Source organism: Geotrypetes seraphini, chromosome 7 (genome assembly GCF_902459505.1).
Source record: "Geotrypetes seraphini chromosome 7, aGeoSer1.1, whole genome shotgun sequence".
Lineage (NCBI taxonomy): Eukaryota > Metazoa > Chordata > Amphibia > Gymnophiona > Dermophiidae > Geotrypetes > Geotrypetes seraphini.
Window position 1 is genome coordinate 177943590 of NC_047090.1, and position 20651 is coordinate 177964240.

General features: G+C 40.3%; 1 protein-coding gene across 2 annotated transcripts in view; it reads right to left on the bottom strand.

The window, feature by feature from the left end:
* Positions 1–20651, bottom strand: part of TDP1 (tyrosyl-DNA phosphodiesterase 1) — a 172985-nt gene that overhangs the window by 7850 nt on the left and 144484 nt on the right. For both annotated transcript variants that reach the window (XM_033952485.1, XM_033952484.1), the window contains one exon: positions 7995–8109. In XM_033952485.1, coding sequence (XP_033808376.1) covers positions 7995–8109 — 115 coding nt within the window. The remainder of the gene's footprint in view (positions 1–7994; positions 8110–20651) is intronic.

Below are 20651 nucleotides of genomic sequence, written 5' to 3' on the forward strand. Positions count from 1 at the left end.
CCAGCAGCCGCCGCTCTGCACCGCGTTTCGCCTCAAGCCACCGCGGCCTCCTCCCGGCAACCGCCGCTCCGCACTGCCTTGCTGCGGCTTTGGCCAGTAGGGCCATATTGTGAGGTGGCGAGCAGGGAAGGGCGCGCATGCGCACTTGTCTAGCCACATCCCGACAGAAAAGAGATCAGGGAACACGCGAGGCAAGTGCACATGCGTGGCTAGCATTTTATTATTTAAGATAATGATAATAATAATAATAACAGTTTATATACCGCAATACCGTGAAGTTCTATGCGGTTTACAAAGATTAAGCAAAGGTACAAATTGATTGACTTTAAGAGGGGAGGAAGAAAGAGGGTTAATAGGACAGGAAATCCATTTTTGAAGAGAGAGTGATCAATAGAACAAGTTAATTTGCTGTAGAGGGGAGAAAGAAGAGAGGATCAGTTGTCTAGATACTTTAGGAACAGGTGTGTTTTCAGACGTTTCCTAAATTCCTCATAAGTAATGGGCGAAAGCAATTGTTCTAGGTCTTTACCCCATGATGCTGCTTGGTGCGAGAGAAGATGTTCATGGTGTTTTTTCAGTTTACAACCTCTCACTGGGGGGGGGGGGAAACAAAATTGGAATGTGAGCTTCTCTTATGTCTGTTGGCTGAGAAGACGAAAAGGTCAGTTATATATTTAGGGGCAAGTCCGAGTAGTGCTTTGAAGCAGAAGCAGGCAAAACTTAAAGACCTTTGAGGTCCTCTCACGGACCTTCACTGTCTGTACCCTCAGCAAAAGAAATTGTACGATGTGATACCCACCAGTGAGCCTTCTCAGGATTAGTCCCCCATGCTCTGGAATTTACTTCCAGAGGGGCTACACCTAACTCCAGACTACCTCTATTTCAGGAATCAGGTGAAAGTCTGTCTTCACCCAAGCCTTTAATATATAGTAATTGATCACAAACTCATTCTATACCAAGATTAGCTTGCTACACACACTGTTAATTCTTTGAGTTTATCCCCCATCTGTTTACCCCAATGGATTTTGTCACCATCTAGTATCTGCGCTTGACCCCTGACCTATTTGATAAGCTGTATTGTAGAAAAGCATTGGTGTCATATCAATGTTATTTGAATGTTCTGATGTGTGCTTATTAGGTGTTTCATAACTATTGTATTCTCTCTCTCTCTTACTTGAATTTCAGTGCTGTTAATAAGTATAATTTGAAGCTGTTTCATAGCAGTCCTATTAGTATAAAGTTTCAATTTACTGATTTTGAGTTTACGTCATTCATTGTATTCATGTTTATATTTGATCTTTTTACCAGTTATGCTGTTAACAAAATTGTAAGTTTTACATTAAACTGTACCTGAGGTACACTGCCGTGGGGGAATCTCTTAATAAACTCCAATAAATAATTCATAATTTTGTTTTCATTTCTGGCATTTTTTAGCTCCAATTGATCTAAAATGTCCATCTAGTAAAAGTCACCTTGCAAACATGAGAAAGAACACCTTTGTTCGTTTTATAAAATCCACGTTATGTTTGGCCAGTTTCTTATGCAGACAGATGTACTTTGCTTGTCTTGGCAAAACCAATCCTGTTTGTGACCATTAAAGTGAGTTTTTCCACTTTCCTGTGCCAAAAGAGGCTGCCAATTCCAAAAGCATGTGTTGCTTGTAATTGTAGATCCATATTGCTTCATTTACTAAAGCTGAAGACACACTGAAGTGTTGAGGAGGATATGTTTGTGACAAAAATGTTCTTGTTGGTCTTATTTAAGAGACATACTTTAAGATCAAACAAAACATGATCTTCCATTACTTATATTATACCTTTAGAAATGCTTTAGATTAGTGGCTCTCAAAACAGTCTTGTCAGAGACTATAATATGTATATTTTGGAGGAAAGGTGGCAGATGGGAGATATGATAGAGACATTTATAAATACCTACATGGCATAAATGTGCATGAGCCAAATCTCTTCTATTTGAAAAGAAGCTCTGGAATGAGAGGGCATAGGATGTAATCTAAAGAAATACTTTTTTTTATAGAAAGGGTGGAAAATCTCCCAATGGAGGTGGTGGAGACAAAGACTGTGTCTGAGTTCAAGAAAGCTTGGGAAAAGCACATAGGGTCTCTTAGGGAGTGGAGCAGAGAGTAGATGCTGTGGATGGGCAGACTGGATGGGCCATTTGGCCTTTATCTGCCATCATGTTTCTATGTTTCTTTAACCATAAAACTCTATGACCTCACAATGCAGGTGTAAAGAGCCTTAGCCTATAGGAAGAGGAGATGCAAATGTTAAGAGCCTTAGCCAATAGGGAAAGAAGATAGTGAATGCTGCGGATGGGTACACTGGATGGGTCATTTGGCCTTTATCTGCCTTCATGTTTCTATGTTTAAACCAGACTGCCAGGTTTTCCAGATATCCGCAATGAATGAGCAGCGACAAAAGAAAGGCCAGGATCCTAACAAAGAACTACTACCAAGAGTTGGACTAAGCTGTGGTACAAGAAGTATTAAGGCTTATTGTTAATGGAGTACTGCAGGGATCTGTGTTTGGGCTGGTTCTCCGCTCATTGCTCCACTTTTATCAGCCATCATAGAAATTACATTCAAAGGACAAATTCTGTTTAGAAGTGCCCCGTCTAAGTGCAGCGAGAGGGTCAGGTTATCGTAAGATGATGTTATCTGTTGGAATCGGCTACCATTAGAGCTTAGGCAACCTTCCAGTGTATTACAGTTCAGGAAGGGGCTGAAAACTGTATTGTTTTTGCGCACTTTTATAAATTGAAATAGTGAACGATGAGCAGCTAGTCGGTTTTCATTAACGCTGGTGAAGGTGGAAAGTTGAATTGTCACAGGCATAGTTCCTTGATGAGTTTGTTTATTTTAATGTGTCATAGGATGCTTTATCTGTCATCATGTTTCTATGTTTTATTTCATTTCTTTTGGTGACCCAGGTAAAGAATACATCTACAGTATCATATTATACACAGTGTTACTAGGAGTGGGCATCTAGGATGCGAGAGCATGTCCTTAACCCAACTGCATGTTAAAATGTGGCTGCATTGAGCAGTTAATCCATAAAATGTTCTTCATCATACTGCTATTTCTTTCTGGGGTCTAACTCCTAATGTATCAACCATGATTTCTGCACAAGAAAAATCTGCATGCCATAATAATAATAATAATAATAACAGTTTATATACCGCAGGACCGTGAAGTTCTATGCGGTTTACAATGATTAGAAATGTTACAGATTGAATGAACAAACAAAGTACAGATTTAGCGACAGGTGGTTCTTGCGCTCAGTTGTTAAGGACTAAGATTGAATAGGTTGGTTTCCTAAGTATTTCAGGAATAGATGTGTTTTCAGGCGTTTCCTGAATTCTCCATAGGTAGTAGGCACAAGCAATTGTTCAAGGTCTTTATAGATGCAGTGCATGCAAATCTTTCTCATAAATATTCATTGCACATATCCTGAAACTTGATTGGCTAGTGGTCCCCCAGGACAGCTTTGAGAACCACTGCTCTAGATGGTTATGCCCTCCGTGCAGGGAAACAGTTTCCAAACTTCTTTCGACTACTTTGATATCTGGGTTAGCTGACAGTGGAAAACTTAAAAAAAAAACAACCCCCAAACAATAAAACAGTAAATCGAATTCAAGATTCTATGTGGTCAAGACTTATAATGTATATCTAAAACAACATCCAATATAATTCAGCACTACCTATGGTACACAACAAAAAAGGAGAAAAGACCTCAGTGTCTAATAGGGGTGAAAACAGAAAAGAGCACCTTCTTTTCAATTCTTTTTGGCTACATGTGCATGAACGTCTGAGAAGCCTTAAGATTGCCCCTAGCGGAGCAAATCCCTGAAGAAGCTTGATTGCAAAACAGGGGGCCCTGTTGGATATTGTGGAATCCTTTATGCCAGCGGAGATGATTGTTTAGCTGCTGTGCTGTTGATCTATGCTCCACTGTGTCGGTTTTTTCCTGCTTCTACGTTCCAGCACTATGTCAAAGAACCTTTGGAATACCACATTTTCAGATAAGTGATGATATTGAAAAACTGTATTTTGTTTATAATATTATACCACTTATCTTGGAGTTTTTGACCGAGGATGTGTCTGCTTGTCTCAAACTTGAGTTTTTGAGACTGGTTTGTCTATGTGGGTAGTTTGTTTGGAACCCCTATTAGACACTGAGGTCTTTTCTCCTTTTTTGTTGTGTACCATAGGTAGTGCTGAATTATATTGGATGTTGTTTTGGATATAGAATATTTGGACATTCTTTCTTGTTGATGAATGTTTTTTGCAAGACTTATAATGGCCATCTTTTGCCTATTGTCCACATAAGCTACCCCATTTGTATCTCTACCATGAGGTAGCTTATGTGGACAATAGGCAAAAGATGGCCATTATAAGTCTTGCAAAAAACATTCACCAACAAGAAAGAATGTCCAAATATTCTTTATCCAAAACAACATCCACATAAGCTACCCCATGGTAGAGATATGACTCTAAAAAAAAAAAAATTAATCCCCCCCCAAACTAATGAACAATGAAATCTTTCCCTTCTACACAACTTTTTACCTGTTAGTACTGTAGTTTGTTTTTTGTTGTTGTTTACCTATTATTTGGCATACTCAGTGCTCCCCCATTTATATTTTTTACCATGTATATTATGTGATCTGAAATATGACACGACTCACTGCATCTAACCAAGCTTTACTACAAAATCAGTGTTCTTTTGTGCGTCATATCCATCCATACCCTTGGCTTATTGTGGCAGTAGCAGTCCATTTTCCAGGATAACTCAGAGAAAGCCACTTATGGCTTGGAAATCATCTTAAAATAGAGTGGTTCATTAACTAAAGTATTTCAAAAAGGCTCATTAAAATATGTGGATTTTCCAGTTCTCATCAATTACAAAAAGCACATATTTGACATCAAAATATAATCTTTCATTTAAGTAAATGACAATTTCTAATCATTTTATATCATAAAACCTCAATAAATAGGTCATATTAAGCAAAGTGAACACTGTTTTCTATATGCACTCAAGTGTCACTTTGTTTAGACAAAAGTGACTTATTTATTGCTATATTTGAGTATTTATGTTGTCAATTGAAACAGAAAATACAGAAAAACATGATGGCAGATAAAGGCCAAATGGCCCATCCACCATCTCCTCCATTCCCTAAGAGATCTCACATGCCTGACCCATACTTTCCTGAACTCAGACACAGTCTTTGTCTCCATCACCTCTACCGGGAGACTGTTCCACACATCTACCACCCTTTTCTTAGATTACTCCTGAGCCTATCACCTCTTTAACTTTATCATATGCCAACTCATTGCAGACTTTCCTTTCAAATGAAAGAGACTCAACTCATGTGCATTTATATTACATAGGTCAGGGATAGGGAACTCCGGTCCTCAAGAGCCTTATTCCAGTCGGATTTTCAGGATTTCCCCAATGAATATGCATGAGATCTATTTGCATGCACTGCTTTCAATGCATATTCATTCGGGAAATCCTGAAAACCCGACTGGAATACGGCTCTCGAGGACCGGAGTTCCCTAACCCTTACATAGGTATTTAAATGACTCTATCATATCTCCCCTCTCCCGCCTTTCCTCCAAAGTATACAGATTAAGATCTTTAAGTCTGTCCCCATACGCCTTATCGCGAAGACCACACACCATTTTAGTAGCTTTCCTCTGGACCGACTCCATCCTGTTTATACCTTTTTGAAAGGTGCGGTCTCCAGAATTGTATACAATATTCTAAATGAGGTCTCACGAGAGTCTTATACAAGGGCATCAATACCTCTCCCTAGCATCCTTCTAGCTCACTGTCTTTCACTGCTGCAGCTGCTGCCTCTGTCCCCAGAGGTTGTGAGATCAAATCCTAGTGCTGCTCCTTTTGACCCTGGGCAAATCAATTAATCCTCCAGTACCCTTTGAATGTAAACTTTGAAATGCCAAAGCCATAAAAAGGCAGTATACAAGTCTCCATTCCCTTTCCCCTTTTCAACGTGTTTGGCCACCTTAAGATCATCACATACCATCACACCTATGTCCTGCTCCTCTTTCGTGCACAAAAGTTCTTCACCCAAATGCATGACCTTGCATTTCTTAGCATTAAATCTTAGCTTTTAAATTTCAGACCATTCTTCAAGCTTCGTTAGGTCCTTCTTCGTGTTATTCACACCATCAGCGGTGTCTACTCTATTGTAAATTTTGGTATCATCCACAAAGAGGCTAATCTACCTGACAGCCCTTCAGCAATATCGCGTACAAAAATATTAAAAAGAACAGGCCCAAGAACCGAACCTTGAGGCACCCCACTGGTAACCTCTCTTTCCTCAGAGTGATCTCCATTGACCACTAGACTCTGTTGCCTTCCACTCAACCAGTTCCTGACCCAGTCCATCACTTTAGGGCCCGTACTGAGGGCACTCAGCTGAATTATTAGATGCTTTAAGTTCATCAGGAGCGAAATCCACTTCTGACTCCTGTTCCCTCATGTTGTCTGCCTTATGATTTTCTAGTTATCCCTCCCTTTCAGAATCACTGAGCTCTGGAACAATCTTACCTCCCCTCTTAGGAATCTGAGCTCCCTCCAAATCTTCCGTAAACATCTGAAAACCTGGTTATTTTCAAAAATGTAACTCTTCCTCTCTCTGGTTACTCTGTCCTAAATTTTCTCTTCATTTTGTCTTTTCCTTTCACTGGAGTTCCTTTCTACCCTAACCCTTGTTAACCGTGTTGAGCTTTGCGAATGTAGAGATGATATGGTATACAAACCCAAGGTTTAGTTTAGTAGATTTGTTTGCAGTACACAGGGCCATCGATTTACAACCCCCCCCCCCTTTCTTTTATAAAACGGTAGTGTAGGTTTTTTTAGTGCCGGCTGCTGTGGTAATAGCTGGAGATTCAGTTACTCTTTCGCTTTCAAATTGACTGAGCTATGGAATAACTTACCGCTTGTATTAAGAAGTTTAGGATTCTTCTTCCACTTCCAGAAAGCTCTGAAGACTTTTTTGTTTACTAAACATTTTGAGAATTAGCAACTTTTGTTAATTTAGATTTTCTGCTTTTGTTCTCTTAAAGTATTATGTTACCATTTACTGTTAACTGAGTCAAGCTCCATTTGGTTGAGGACCAGATCTATAAAACTAAGTTTTAGTTTAATTTAGCCCTGAAGCTCACAGAATTCCTATGAGCATTGGAGCTGATCCTGCTGTGGCCAGTGTTAAAACACACTACGGTTTTGTAAAAAAAAAAAAAAAAAAAAAAAAAAAAGGAGGGTAATTTATGTTTGAGAACATTTTTTATGCCCATAAGGCTTCTTACCCAGTACAACTACCACCTGGTCTCTGTAGGGTGAAGGTTGGGATTTGAGGCTTTTTCCTCCTCTTTTCAAAACATACCATATACAGTCATGTGAAAAAATTAGGACACACCATGAAATATTCAGTTCTTTCTTAAGAAATGCTCACGTATTGATGTCAAATCTTAATAGAGTAGTAATCAAGGAAAGTAAATAGCTAATTTAGCCAGATCACGACGTGCAACATTTCAATTTTATCAAATTTTTCTAGGATTTTGCAAAGTAAGAAGTTTATCGCAGAGTTAGAAATGCTTCTTGTATACTCTGCAGAAATAATTTTATTTATGAAATTGACATACTACCCAGAGAAAAAAGACATCTGAAATGTTACAATAATAGAAAACCCGAACAATTAAATTATTGAACCTTTCCTAATAGGGGATTTAGTCAGGAAACACCCTCTCTGTCACTCGTTAAATAATCACGCTGATTTAAATCATGTCTCTTGTGTTTCTACAACTTCTTATTTGCATGAATTATGCATGCCTGCTCTTTGTATATTCATTCCCACATCTCTAGCACTGGTGGAAGAAGGATTTCTGTTTAACTATGGCTGCTAAGTCACAGCATTCAGCTATTTTTATTTTATTTTTTAAGATATCTCACCTTTACTGCCATAATGTTCTGGTGGCAAGTCATAAGGAACAGGGAAAGACAGCAGTGAATCTTTATTTTCTGAAAAGATGTTCACCTTCACATTGAACGTATCTGTGTCAGAGCCCTGTACAGGAAAAAAAAAAAAAGGTTGTCAAGCGAATGTTTATCAGAATGACCAAGATTTATCAGTTGGTTTTCCAAGACCAAGACCATTTACCAATTTCCAGTATTGAAGGAGTAACTAATAAGCAAATAAGCCCATATTTTAAGAACTACTTTAACACATGCTTGAGCACTTCAATATGCATACATATGAAAACAATAAGAGGGGCATAATCGAAAGGAATGTCTAAGTCCATTTTTATCTAAGTCGCAAGTCGTCCAAAGTACAAAAACAGCTTGGGACACATTTTCGAAAAATACGTCCACATTTTTTTACGTTTTGAAAATTGTCTAAGTTTACGTCCTGTCGATCTGATTGTCCAAGTTGCTAAATCGTCCATCTTTATACCACATTTTCATCCAAGTCAAAATGGCCTAGAACAAGCCCTTTTAACGTGGGAGGGGTCTGCAAAGTGATGGACTGAACACCCAGACATGGCACCTAAATAGTGGGGTACCTTACAGGGCACTTCACAAAAAGGGTGCCATGTCTTCTCCTCACTACAGCTTCCTTATAGGTCATGGTGAGCCCCCCAAACCACCTCAAGAATCCCCTAGCCCCACTTATCTACCACCCCAATAGCCCTTATGGCTGCAGGAGTCACTTATTTGCCAGTAAAAAAGGGTTTGGGGGTGTATAGGGCAGTGCACATGTTTAAATATCAATGCAGTGATTACAGGGGCTTATGGGCATGGGTCCTCCTCTCCATGGGTCCATAACCCACCCCCAAGACAGCTTAAGCCGCCACTGTGCTGGACGACTAGGCTTTCCTATGCCAGGCGGCCAGGTGATGATGTTCTGGAGGCACAATTTTCAAGTTGTGATTAATATTTTTATGGGGGTGGGGTTTTTGGACATTTTTCTCTTTCGATTATGCCCCTAAGTGTATTACTACGTTAACAAGGCTGCCCTGTGAACTTCTAAAAGCTAAGTTACTCAGCATTTCATTTCATATTCTGCTCCTTTCACTGGTTTTCAGCATTATATCTGCTAAATTTCTCTTCTCCTCCCTGTTTCTTACTAAAAAAAATATAAAAAAAAACACAAAAAAATAAACCCTTCTCTTTCCTCTGTTAAATCTTATTTCCTCTTCCTCTTCATAGGAAAAAGGGTAAGACTTTGTTAACTCTAATTAAATCCTGGTGCCTGTGGCTCAGGGTGACTAAAGTAGGGAAAATCCTTTTATAAATCCTGTGTTTTAGGGTAGCACTGATAGAACCTGCATTTTTGTTTAAAATACTGTGTTTTAGGTGGTATAGAGCCTATATTTCTGTCTTTCTAGTATTCAGCCATTGTTTTCTGCTGATTAGGTGGAGAAGGGAGGGGCTCTGTTTTATTTCTAAGGTTAATTGCATTATCTTTGGGACATTGCTGTGAACAAGGCTGCCCTGTGAACTTCTAAAAGCTAAGTTACTCAGCATTTCATATTCTGCTCCTTTCACTGGTTTTCAGCATTATATCTGCTAAATTTCTCTTCTCCTCCCTGCTCTTACTAAAAAAATATAAAAAAACACAAAAAAATAAACTTCTCTTTCCTCTGTTAAATCTTATTTCCTCTTTCCCTTTCACTTCATAGGAATAAGGGTAAGACTTATAGTCCCACCAACCCCAGGGACCACTATTCATATATAGAGACCCATATAATCAGGACTACTCAAATCAAGTCACTTCACAACCAATCAAGATGACCTTTATTCTATGCAATCACTGTGGTGCTTTAATTCCAAGACATACTATTTGGAGGCTTAAGGCTTGCTCCATCTGTCTTCAACTTGCCAGTATTAAGGAGGAGCTCTGCAAACTTAAACAGGAATTGAATACAATTAAAGCAGCTTCCATCACTCCACAAAATCATACCAACTTACCACCTCTACCTCAAAGAATAAAACAGCCCAGGAATAAATGGGTCACAGTAGGCTCAGGAAGACTGCGACATGTAACACAGAAACATCCACCTTCACTAATATTACCTCTATAGAATTCCTTCGCACCACTAGTGCACTGCGATACTCAAGAAAACAGAAGGGAGGTGGGACTGGAACTAATGAAGGTAACTCAAGAGAACAAGCGCACCCTAAGTACAAATAAAAAAGCCAAAAACAGAAAACTATTACTGTTGGGGGATTCCATCATCAGAGGCATTAACCTTGGAACACAGGGCGAGGAGACCAAAATAGTGAAATGTCTTCCAGGATCCTCAGCTACCAGGAGTTCCAGGCAAATACTGACTATAATTAAGGAAGAAACTAAAGATTTTAACACTGATGTTGTTATCCATCTGGGAACAAATGACCTGGCCAACAACTCCACACTTGCAGCACAGAAAGCTTTTCGGGAGCTTGGTGAGGGCGTGAAACCTTTTGTAAAGACTTTAGCTTTTTCTGAAATACTGCCTGCATATGGAAAAGGAGAGCAAAGAGTGAAAAACACAGAGGACTTTAATAGATGGCTCAGAGCCTGGTGTCATCAAGAAGGCTTCAGGTACATAGGAGGATGGGGAAATACATGGAAGGACAAGAAGCTATAATGCACTGATGGGCTACATATTACTACAGCAGGAAAAAGAAACCTTGCAGAGAAATTTAGACAATATTTTTCTAGGCATTTAAACTAGAAGGTGGGGGTGGTGTATGTACGAAGGACAATTATAGAGACCACCCCCGGCAAAAGAAAAGATGTGATAGTAGTAAAGGCTGCAACATAAGCAATATCAGCAACTCATTTCTTAGTATTGCAACGGAAAGTGAAATGACACAAAAATCCATACGAAAAAGGAGATTATCGCTGAAAAATAGCTGGAAAGCGATGACCACAAATGCTCGCAGTCTAAGCAACAAAGTTCATGATCTGCAAGCCCTGATATTAGAGGCAGGCTAGATATTGTTGCTATCACAGAGACATGGTTCAGTGAATCACATGGATGGGATGCAAACATACCGGGATATAATCTTTTTAGGAAGGACAGAGATGGTCATAAAGGTGGAGGAGTAGCTCTCTATGTAAAGATCAATATCCAAGCGACCGAAATGCAAGGGACCTGGGGAGAGGAAGAAGCGATATGGATTGCTCTGAAAAGAGAAGATGGAACTTCTATCTACGTGGGTGTAGTCTACAGACCTCCGACTCAATCGCAGCAAATTGATAAGGATCTGATTGTGGATATCCAAAAGTTTGGAAGGAAAGAGGAGGTTCTGCTGTTAGGAGATTTCAACCTGCCGGATGCGGACTGGAATGTTCCGTCTGCAGAATCGGAAAGAAGTAGGGAGATTGTGGATGCCTTTCAAGAGGCTCTGCTCAGACAAATGGTGACGGAACCCACAAGGGAAAAAGCGATATTGGATCTGGTCCTCACAAATGGAGAGAGTATCTCTAATGTTCGAGTGGGTGCTCACCTGGGTAGTAGCGATCATCAAACGGTTTGGTTTGATATAACGGCTAAAGTGGAGAGCGGCCGCACGATACTTAAAGTCCTAGATTTCAAACATACGGACTTTAATGCAATGGGAAAGTACCTGAAGAAAGAGCTGATAGGATGGGAGGACATAAGAGAAGTGGAAAGACAGTGGTCTAAGCTGAAAGGAGTGATAAAAATGGCTACGGACCTTTATGTGAAGAAAATCAATAAAAACAAGAGAAAAAGGAAGCCGATATGGTTCTCCAACCTAGTGGCTGAGAAAATAAAGGCGAAAGAGTTGGCGTTCATGAAATATAAAAAAACCCAAGAAGAGGAGAGCAGAAAGGACTACAGGGTGAAACTGAAAGAAGCCAAGAGAGAGATACGTTTGGCGAAGGCACAGGCGGAAGAACAAATGGCTAAAAATGTAAAAAAGGGAGATAAAAATTTTTTCAGATATATTAGTGAAAGGAGGAAGATAAAAAATGGAATTGCTAGGCTAAAAGATGCTGGAAACAAATATGTGGAGAGTGATGTGGAGAAAGCAAATGTGCTAAACAAATACTTCTGTTCTGTGTTCACAGAAGAAAATCCTGGAGAAGGACCGAGATTGTCTGGCAAAGATACACGAGAAAATGGAGTAGATTCTGCGCCGTTCACGGAGGAGGGTGTTTATGAGCAACTTGAAAAACTGAAGGTGGACAAAGCGATGGGACCAGATGGGATCCATCCCAGGATACTAAGGGAGCTCAGAGAGGTTCTGGCGAGTCCTATTAAAGACTTGTTCAACAAATCTCTGGAGGCAGGAGTGATTCCTGGGGATTGGAGGAGAGCGGATGTGGTCCCTATTCATAAAAGTGGTCACAGGGATGAAGCAGGAAACTACAGGCCGGTGAGCCTTACTTCAGTTGTTGGAAAAATAATGGAAGTGTTGCTGAAAGAAAGGATAGTGTACTTCCTTGAATCTAATGGGTTACAGGATCAGAGGCAACATGGCTTTACAAAAGGTAAATCGTGCCAAACGAACCTGATTGAATTTTTTGATTGGGTGACCAGAGAGCTGGATCGAGGACATATGCTAGATGTAATTTACTTGGATTTCAGCAAAGCCTTTGATACAGTTCCTCATAGGAGGCTGTTGAACAAACTTGAAGGGCTGAAGTTGGGACCCAAAGTGGTGATCTGGGTCAGAAACTGGCTGTCGGACAGACGCCAGAGGGTGGTGGTTAATGGAAGTCGCTCGAAGGAAGGAAAGGTGACTAGTGGAGTCCCTCAGGGTTCGGTGCTGGGGCCAATCCTGTTCAATATGTATGTGAGTGACATTGTTGAAGGGTTAGAAGGAAAAGTGTGCCTTTTTGCAGATGATACCAAGATTTGTAACAGAGTAGACACCGAAGAGGGAGTGGAAAATATGAAAAAGGATCTGCAAAAGTTAGAGGAATGGTCTAATGCCTGGCAACTAAAATTCAAAGAAAAGAAATGCAGAGTAATGCATTTGGGGATTAATAATAGGAAGGAACCATATATGCTGGGAGGATGGAAGCTGATATGCACGGACGGGGAGAGGGACCTTGGGGTGATAGTTTCCGAAGATCTAAAGGCGAAAAAACAGTGTGACAAGGCAGTGGCTGCTGCCAGAAGGATGCTGGGCTGTATAAAGAGAGGCGTAGTCAGTAGAAGGAAGAAGGTGTTGATGCCCCTGTACAGGTCATTGGTGAGGCCCCACTTGGAGTATTGTGTTCAGTTTTGGAGACCGTATCTGGCGAAAGACGTAAGAAGACTTGAGGCGGTCCAGAGGAGGGCGACGAAAATGATAGGAGGCTTGCGCCAGAAGACGTATGAGGAGAGACTGGAAGCTCTGAATATGTATACCCTAGAGGAAAGGAGAGACAGGGGAGATATGATTCAGACGTTCAAATACTTAAAGGGTATTAACGTAGAACAAAATATTTTCCAGAGAAAGGAAAATGGTAAAACCAGAGGACATAATTTGAGGTTGAGGGGTGGTAGATTCAGGGGCAATGTTAGGAAATTCTACTTTACGGAGAGGGTAGTGGATGCCTAGAATGCGCTCCCAAGAGAGGTGGTGGAGAGTAAAACTGTGACTGAGTTCAAAGAAGCGTGGGATGAACACAGAAGATTTAGAATCAGAAAATAATATTAAATATTGAACTAGGCCAGTTACTGGGCAGACTTGCACGATCTGTGTCTGTGTATGGCCGTTTGGTGGAGGATGGGCAGGGGAGGGCTTCAATGGCTGGGTGGGTGTAGATGGGCTGGAGTAAGTCTTAACAGAGATTTTGGCAGTTGGAACCCAAGCACAGTACCGGGTAAAACTTTGGATTCTTGCCCAGAAATAGCTAAGAAGAAAAATTTAAAAAAAAAATTTTAATTGAATCAGGTTGGGTAGACTGGATGGACCATTCGGGTCTTTATCTGCCGTCATCTACTATGTTACTATGTAACCACACCAGGTCTGTCATTCTATAAATGAAACCGTAAATTGTTCCAAATATGTCTGCAAGGAACTAAGTACCGTATATAATCACAAAATCAGAAAACTGAAGAGAGCAACTTATCTTATGAAGCCATTCCAGACCTCAAGCGAATGGTTCTACAAAGTCTTGTTTCGAAATGCTTCTTTTTCAGGGCAGCTGAATGTGATCCATTCTGGCAAGAAAAACCGAACTGTGCATTTCCCTGATGAGAGCTGGTGGAGAACCATTCGCTTGAGATACAGAACAGCTTCATAAGATAAGCTATTCCTATTCTTTTCAGTTTTCTGATTATGTGAGACAATATACTTTGTCACAAATTGCTCCAAATACGTCCACCAGGAACTACTGCAAGACCTGGTTTCATACTTATTCACGTTGAAGCGCACAAGGATCATTTAATAGTTTGGGGCTGAATCGCTGCTCTGTACAGGTCAAAATGCCGCAATAAAATTAATTAATAACAAAATCTAAAAAATATGATCATGTTACCCCTACTTCAAAATGCCCATTGGCTGCCAATTAATCAAAGAATTTCTTACAAAATCTCTCTCTCATAACATTTAAAACAATTCATTCTAAACTGCCCCAATTTATTGATATCTTATCCCATATGACCCACCCCGCAGTCTTAGATAATCGTAAATTGCTGACGGTCCCCTCCCTTCATATAATAGGAACCAAAAGGCATGACATCTTCTCAGTCGTAGCCCCTCAACTTTGGAATACCTTACCAGCTCTTGTTAGAGAAGAAGCTAATCTCGAACATTTCAAAAGCCTACTCAAGAGTCATTTATTTAAAGAAGCTTTTAACATTTGATTTAAATTTTACAGTATCCTTTTTAAACTCCCTTAAGGAATTAAGCAGCAATGAACCCTTTCCTTTTGGTTTTTTCCTCATTTGTCTTGCGTTCCTATCCAAATTGTATTTCTAACCCTATTTCCTTTTGTCTCCCGTCTGTCTGTCTCATTTATCCCTTTTTAATATGCCAATTATTAGTTGATGTTTCTTTGTAATTATTTTTTTTTAATGGTATTGTTAATGGCATTTTTATTATGTTCATGCTCTTTTGTTATATATTGTAAACTCGCTTAGAAATTAGATAAGTGATTAAATCAAATTTTAATAAAACCTTGAAACCTTTGCTTCTATTCTCTTCTTATTAAGGAGTCTTCTGTTTATTCTTTACTTTATTTGAATTCTATTAGCGTTTTTGTCTCCATCACTTCCTGCAGGAAACCATCACCCTTCTGTTATAAAATAGCTCCAGCTGATGTTCCTTAGTTTCTCTCTTTCTAGCTTTATCGTAATTTCTCAATTTTGCATGCTTCCTCTCCAACGGAAAAGCGCAGTTTGTGCATTAATATTTTTCAGGTATTCAAATGTTTGTATCTTAACTCCTCGTGTTTAAGGTTATTTCTCAGTCTGCCTTCTCCCTCATGAACATCACTCTGTTGTAACATCTGCAAAATCTAGTGTTTCCTTCTAACTCCTCCACAATATTGTGCACTAAGCTTTTGAACAGATAGGCCCAGATTCTATAAATGATGTCTAAAGTTAGGGCACAAAGAAAAACGAGATCTAATAGGTCTGCAGTTAAGTGTTGAGCAACAGAAACCAAAAGAGAAACTGCAGAATTGATGTACCTGATGCAGGATCTTTATTTAAATCAATGAAAGGTTTTTTGAAAGTTGCTGACCTTTGTTAAAGAGAAACAAAGGTCCAACACGGTCCGTATTTTGATTAAAACATCTTCCTCAGGGGTCAAGGATGTTTCTTTTGGTAAAACAATGTGGAACACAACAACGTGTAAATGAATCCAATGCCTGTTAGGCCACCGGGATTAAAAGTATGGAGTAGTACGCCTAGCCAGGGAAGCGTGAAATTTCAAACCGTTCTTCAGATATGTTAAAGGGAAACAGCCGGCAAGGGAGGAGGTGGGACCGCTGGATGATGGAGATAGGAAAGGAGTGGTGAAGGAGGAAAAAGAAGTGGCGGATAGACTAAATATGTTTTTTCATCAGTATTTACAAAAGAGGACACATCCAACGTGCCGGAACCTGAAAAAGTCTTCAAAGAAGATCAGGCAGAAAAATTAACATCCATAGAGGTAAGTCTTGAAGATATACATAAGCAGATAGATAGATTAAAAACTGACAAATCTCCGGGCCTGGACGGAATCCACCCTAGGGTATTGAAAGAACTAAAGGAGGAAATAGTGGAACTACTACAGCAGATTTGTAATCTATCCCTAAAAACAGGCGTGATCCTGGAGGATTGGAAGATAGCTAATATTACGCCCATCTTTAAAAAAGGATCAAGAGGTGACCCGGGGAACTACAGACCGGTAAGTTTGACTTTAGTTCTGGGGAAGATGGTGGAAGCGCTGATAAAAGACAGCATCGATGAGCATCTAAAAAGGAATAAACTGATGAAAACAAGCCAATATGGCTTCTGCAAGAGAAGTTCATGCCTAACGAACTTATTGCACTTCTTCGAAGGAATTAACAAACGGATGGACAAAGGGGACCCCGTTGACATCGTATACTTAGATTTCTAAAAAGCCTTTGAAAAGGTACCCCATGAATGCCTACTACGGAAACTGAAGAACCATGGGGTGGAAGAAGACGTACATAGATGGATCAAAAATTGGTTGGTGGGTAGGAAGCAAAGGGTAGGAGTGAAGGGCCACTACTCTGACTGGAGGAAGGTCACGAGTGGTGTTCCGTAGGGGTCGGTACTCGGACCGCTGCGGTTCAATGTATTTATAAATGATTCAGAAACAGGGACGAAGTGCGAAGTAATAAAATTTGCAGACGACACCAAACTATTTAGTGGAGTTGGGATTAAAGAGGAATGTGAAGATTTACAAAGGGACCTGAACAACTAGAAGCGTGGGCGATGAGATGGCAGATGAAGTTTAATGTAGAGAAATGTAGAGTCTTGCATGTAGGAAACAGAAACCCGAAGTACAGCTATACGATGGGAGGGCTGGTAATGGGTGAAAGTACCCTAGAAAAGGACTTGGCGGTAATAGTGCACAAGACAATGAAGCCTTCGGCACAGTGCGCAGCGGCCTTTAAGAAGGCGAACAGAATGCTAGATATTATCAAGAAAGGTATTACAACCAGAATGAAAGAAGTTATCCTGCCATTATATCGGGCGATGGTGCGCCCGCATCTGGAGTACTGCGTCCAATATTGGTCGCCGTACCTTAAGAAGGATATGGTGATACTCGAGAGGGTTCAGAAAAGAGCGACAAGATTGATAAAAGGTAAGGAAAACCTTTCATATGCTGAAAGATTGGAGAAACTGGGGCTCTTTTCCCTGGAAAAGCGGAGACTTAGAGGAGACACAGTGTGCACAAAGCCGCGGGCAGTGGCTCCTTGCATGTCCTGTGCCTCATCCAATCTTCCCTCTGATGTGACATCAGAGAGAAGGCTTCTGGTTCAGGTGAAGGAGCCACCGCCTGTGGCTTTGTGCCCCATCTGGAATATTGCGTGCAATTCTGGAGGCCTCATTACCGCAAGGATGTACTGAGACTTGAGTCAGTCCAGCGAATGGCCACCCGGATGGTCTCGGGACTCAAAGATCTCCCGTACGAGGAACGGCTGGATAAATTGCGGCTATACTCACTCGAGGAACGCAGAGAGAGGGGAGATATGATCAAGACGTTCAAGTACCTCATGGGCCGTATCGAGGTAGAAGAGGATTTCTTTTTTTTCAAAGGTCCGACGGCGACAAGAGGACATCCATGGAAAATCAGGGGTGGGAAATTGCATGGCGACACCAGGAAATACTTTTTCACTGAAAGAGTGGTTGATCGCTGGAATAGACTTCCACTTCAGGTGATCGAGGCAAGCAGCGTGCCTGATTTTAAGAAGAAATGGGATCGTCACGTGGGATCTCTGCACAGAGTTAAATAGGGGAGGGTCATTGGGGTGGGCAGACTAGATGGGCCGCGGCCCTTATCTGCCGTCTTTTTCTATGTTCTATGTTTCTATGCAGCAGTGAGGAGGAGGGAACCGGCCAGAAGATAACACCAGGGGTGGCAATGAAAACACTGCATCACACCGCGGGCCGCATAAAATGGCCAGGCGGACTTTGAGTTTGACGCTTGTGGTTTAATTGATGCTGATAACTGAAAGCACCATTTTAAAAAAAAACCTATTTAAAAACTATTAAAAAAAGTTAAGGCTTCTTTTACTAAATTGCGGTAGAACTTATTACCACAGGCCAGCAAGGTAAATGCTCTGACGCTCACTCAATTCCTATGAGCGTTGGAGCATTAAACAAGAGAGACACTGGGCAGAGTCTTTGCCCATGCACACAGTTCTGCCCCCATTTGCACAGAGGCAGGTAATTGGTTAGTATAAGAGGACTACAAGTCTCTGTAGTCTTGTAGTTCCCTTTCAGAGCACGCATATAGCTTTCAGTATCTTACTGGAATCTTTCTATTGGTTTGCTTGTTCCCTAAGCAAGCTGGGCAAATAGCCCACCCCTTCTCTCTCTCCATCAGGTCTGTAAAAGTCAATCTGCAGCCTGGGAACTCAAACTGTTATGCTGTATTAGGATTGCATGAATCCTTCCAGATCCCATCAAGATTTTACCAATGAAAAAATATAAACACTACTCAGTGTGATGCTAAATGCTCCCAGCTTTTCACACTTGAAGAGCTGGTTGAAAATAGATTCCCAGTTTGCAAGGCAATAACTTGTCCGGCACATTTGAACTGTAAAATTATTTTGGTTCAAGAGTTCCGAGTCTCCTCATAGTAATGTTTTATATTCTGATTTAGGAGGTACTCTAAGTATTGCTTTTGGCTACTATGGGAAGCTAGGGTTGGAAGGGGAGGGGGGATTGGGGTGGGGGGTGGATTTGCCATGGAACTTTATTTTGTTTCTTGGTTTGTACACTGTTGTAGTTTATATTTTTTGTAATTAATAAAAATCATTTAAACATATAGCCCGATTTAAACCTACTGTCGAGCTTAAGTGTGTCAAATCCACCCAAACAATCAAATTGGCTATTGTCAAACACTTTTGCGTTCAATGGCACCAAGGAATTAGGCGTTGTTTACAGGATCAGTGCCTTATTGTTCTCTTTTCACTTTTGCAAGGACAGTCCACATACTGAAGTCACTGCTCCTGCCCCTAAAATTGCTGTGCTTTAGACCATTGCCTAAGCTGCCTAATGAAGGAGATGGTCCTGTGTGAAGGACAGTTAAATGACACCATTTCAGTGTAATCACATAGGCAACCCTAAGCTACCAAGAGACTTGTGCATTTTAAGCGAAGGAGAAGCCTAATAGAGAAACAGAATGACAACCGATAAAGTCGCATTCAAATCTCATTGCTGTGCCTTGTAATCTTGAAGAAGTCATTTAACCCAGACAGAAACAGACTGTAAACCCTCTGGGGAGAAGGAAAAAAAAAATGTAGAATCCCTTTCCCTTCCCCATACAAACTGGTATGCTTATAGCATGCTAAACTAAACTTAGCTTTATATACTGGGTCATCAACCAGAGGAAGCTCGACACAGTTAACAATAATTAATAAAAATATGCTAAAATTGCTAGGACATTAATTTTCAAAATGTTTAGCAAATAGAAAAGTTTTTAAAGATTTACGGAAGAATTAGAAAGGACTAGGACATCTCAAAGTTAAAGGAAGTTCATTGAGAAAATTTAAAAGCCAAAGAAAGGCTAAAGTTCTTGACTCCTTTAATTCCTTTCCTAAAAGGAAGAGAAAGTTTAAATTGTCTCATATGCTTTATCAAAATTACCACCATTACATCTTTTTGAAAGTGCCATAATGTAATGGTTACTAGATTAGATCAGCTGCACTTTAGACATTTGCTTACAGTAACAGCAGGTGAACTGCTGGAAAATTTATGGCAATAGCATGACGATTTGCATCTGCCAGGCAGCTGGTCTGGTCTTCTTTATTCAATGCTGCTCCATGGCAATTTACTTTTGAAGATAAATAGCTGCGTTTCTAAGAAGGAAAATTATCCTCCTACTGAACTAGCCATACTGAAACCTGAGTTCAGGGGTGACCTTCGCCCTCAGATGTTGCCAGATTTATAATTTCTGATGCAGATGGAACAATTCCAAAAGTCCAGCAAAGGGTCTATGATATTTTGAAAAAGTAGAAAAGTCGTCCCATTTCCAACTTCTATGATCTGGACATCCAACTGTGTGAATCCCAAACTGCTATTTCAATAGTGCAAGATCCAACACATATTTGTACATATGGACTTTCCTTTTATTTACTGGAGTTCCTTTCATTTTCATGATTTATGTACAGCGATTTGTTCTTTGAATGTTGTAAGCGGTATATCAAGTCAATAAATAAATATTACTCAGACCATATTCCTTTCAAAAACAGGAAGAAAACACCCCAGGCCACATGGCCATAGATTTCCCTGGGAGCTTAAACTAGGCAACTCAAACAGTGGATCACTATTACTCATATATTGTGTAATCATAGGTTATAAATCTCCACAAAAATTGAAATCTTAAATCACCATATTCATGCATTATGCTTAAGCAATCTGTTCTTCTTAATAAAGCTCCTTCCCACCCCTCCCAAAAAAAGATGATGACAATCAC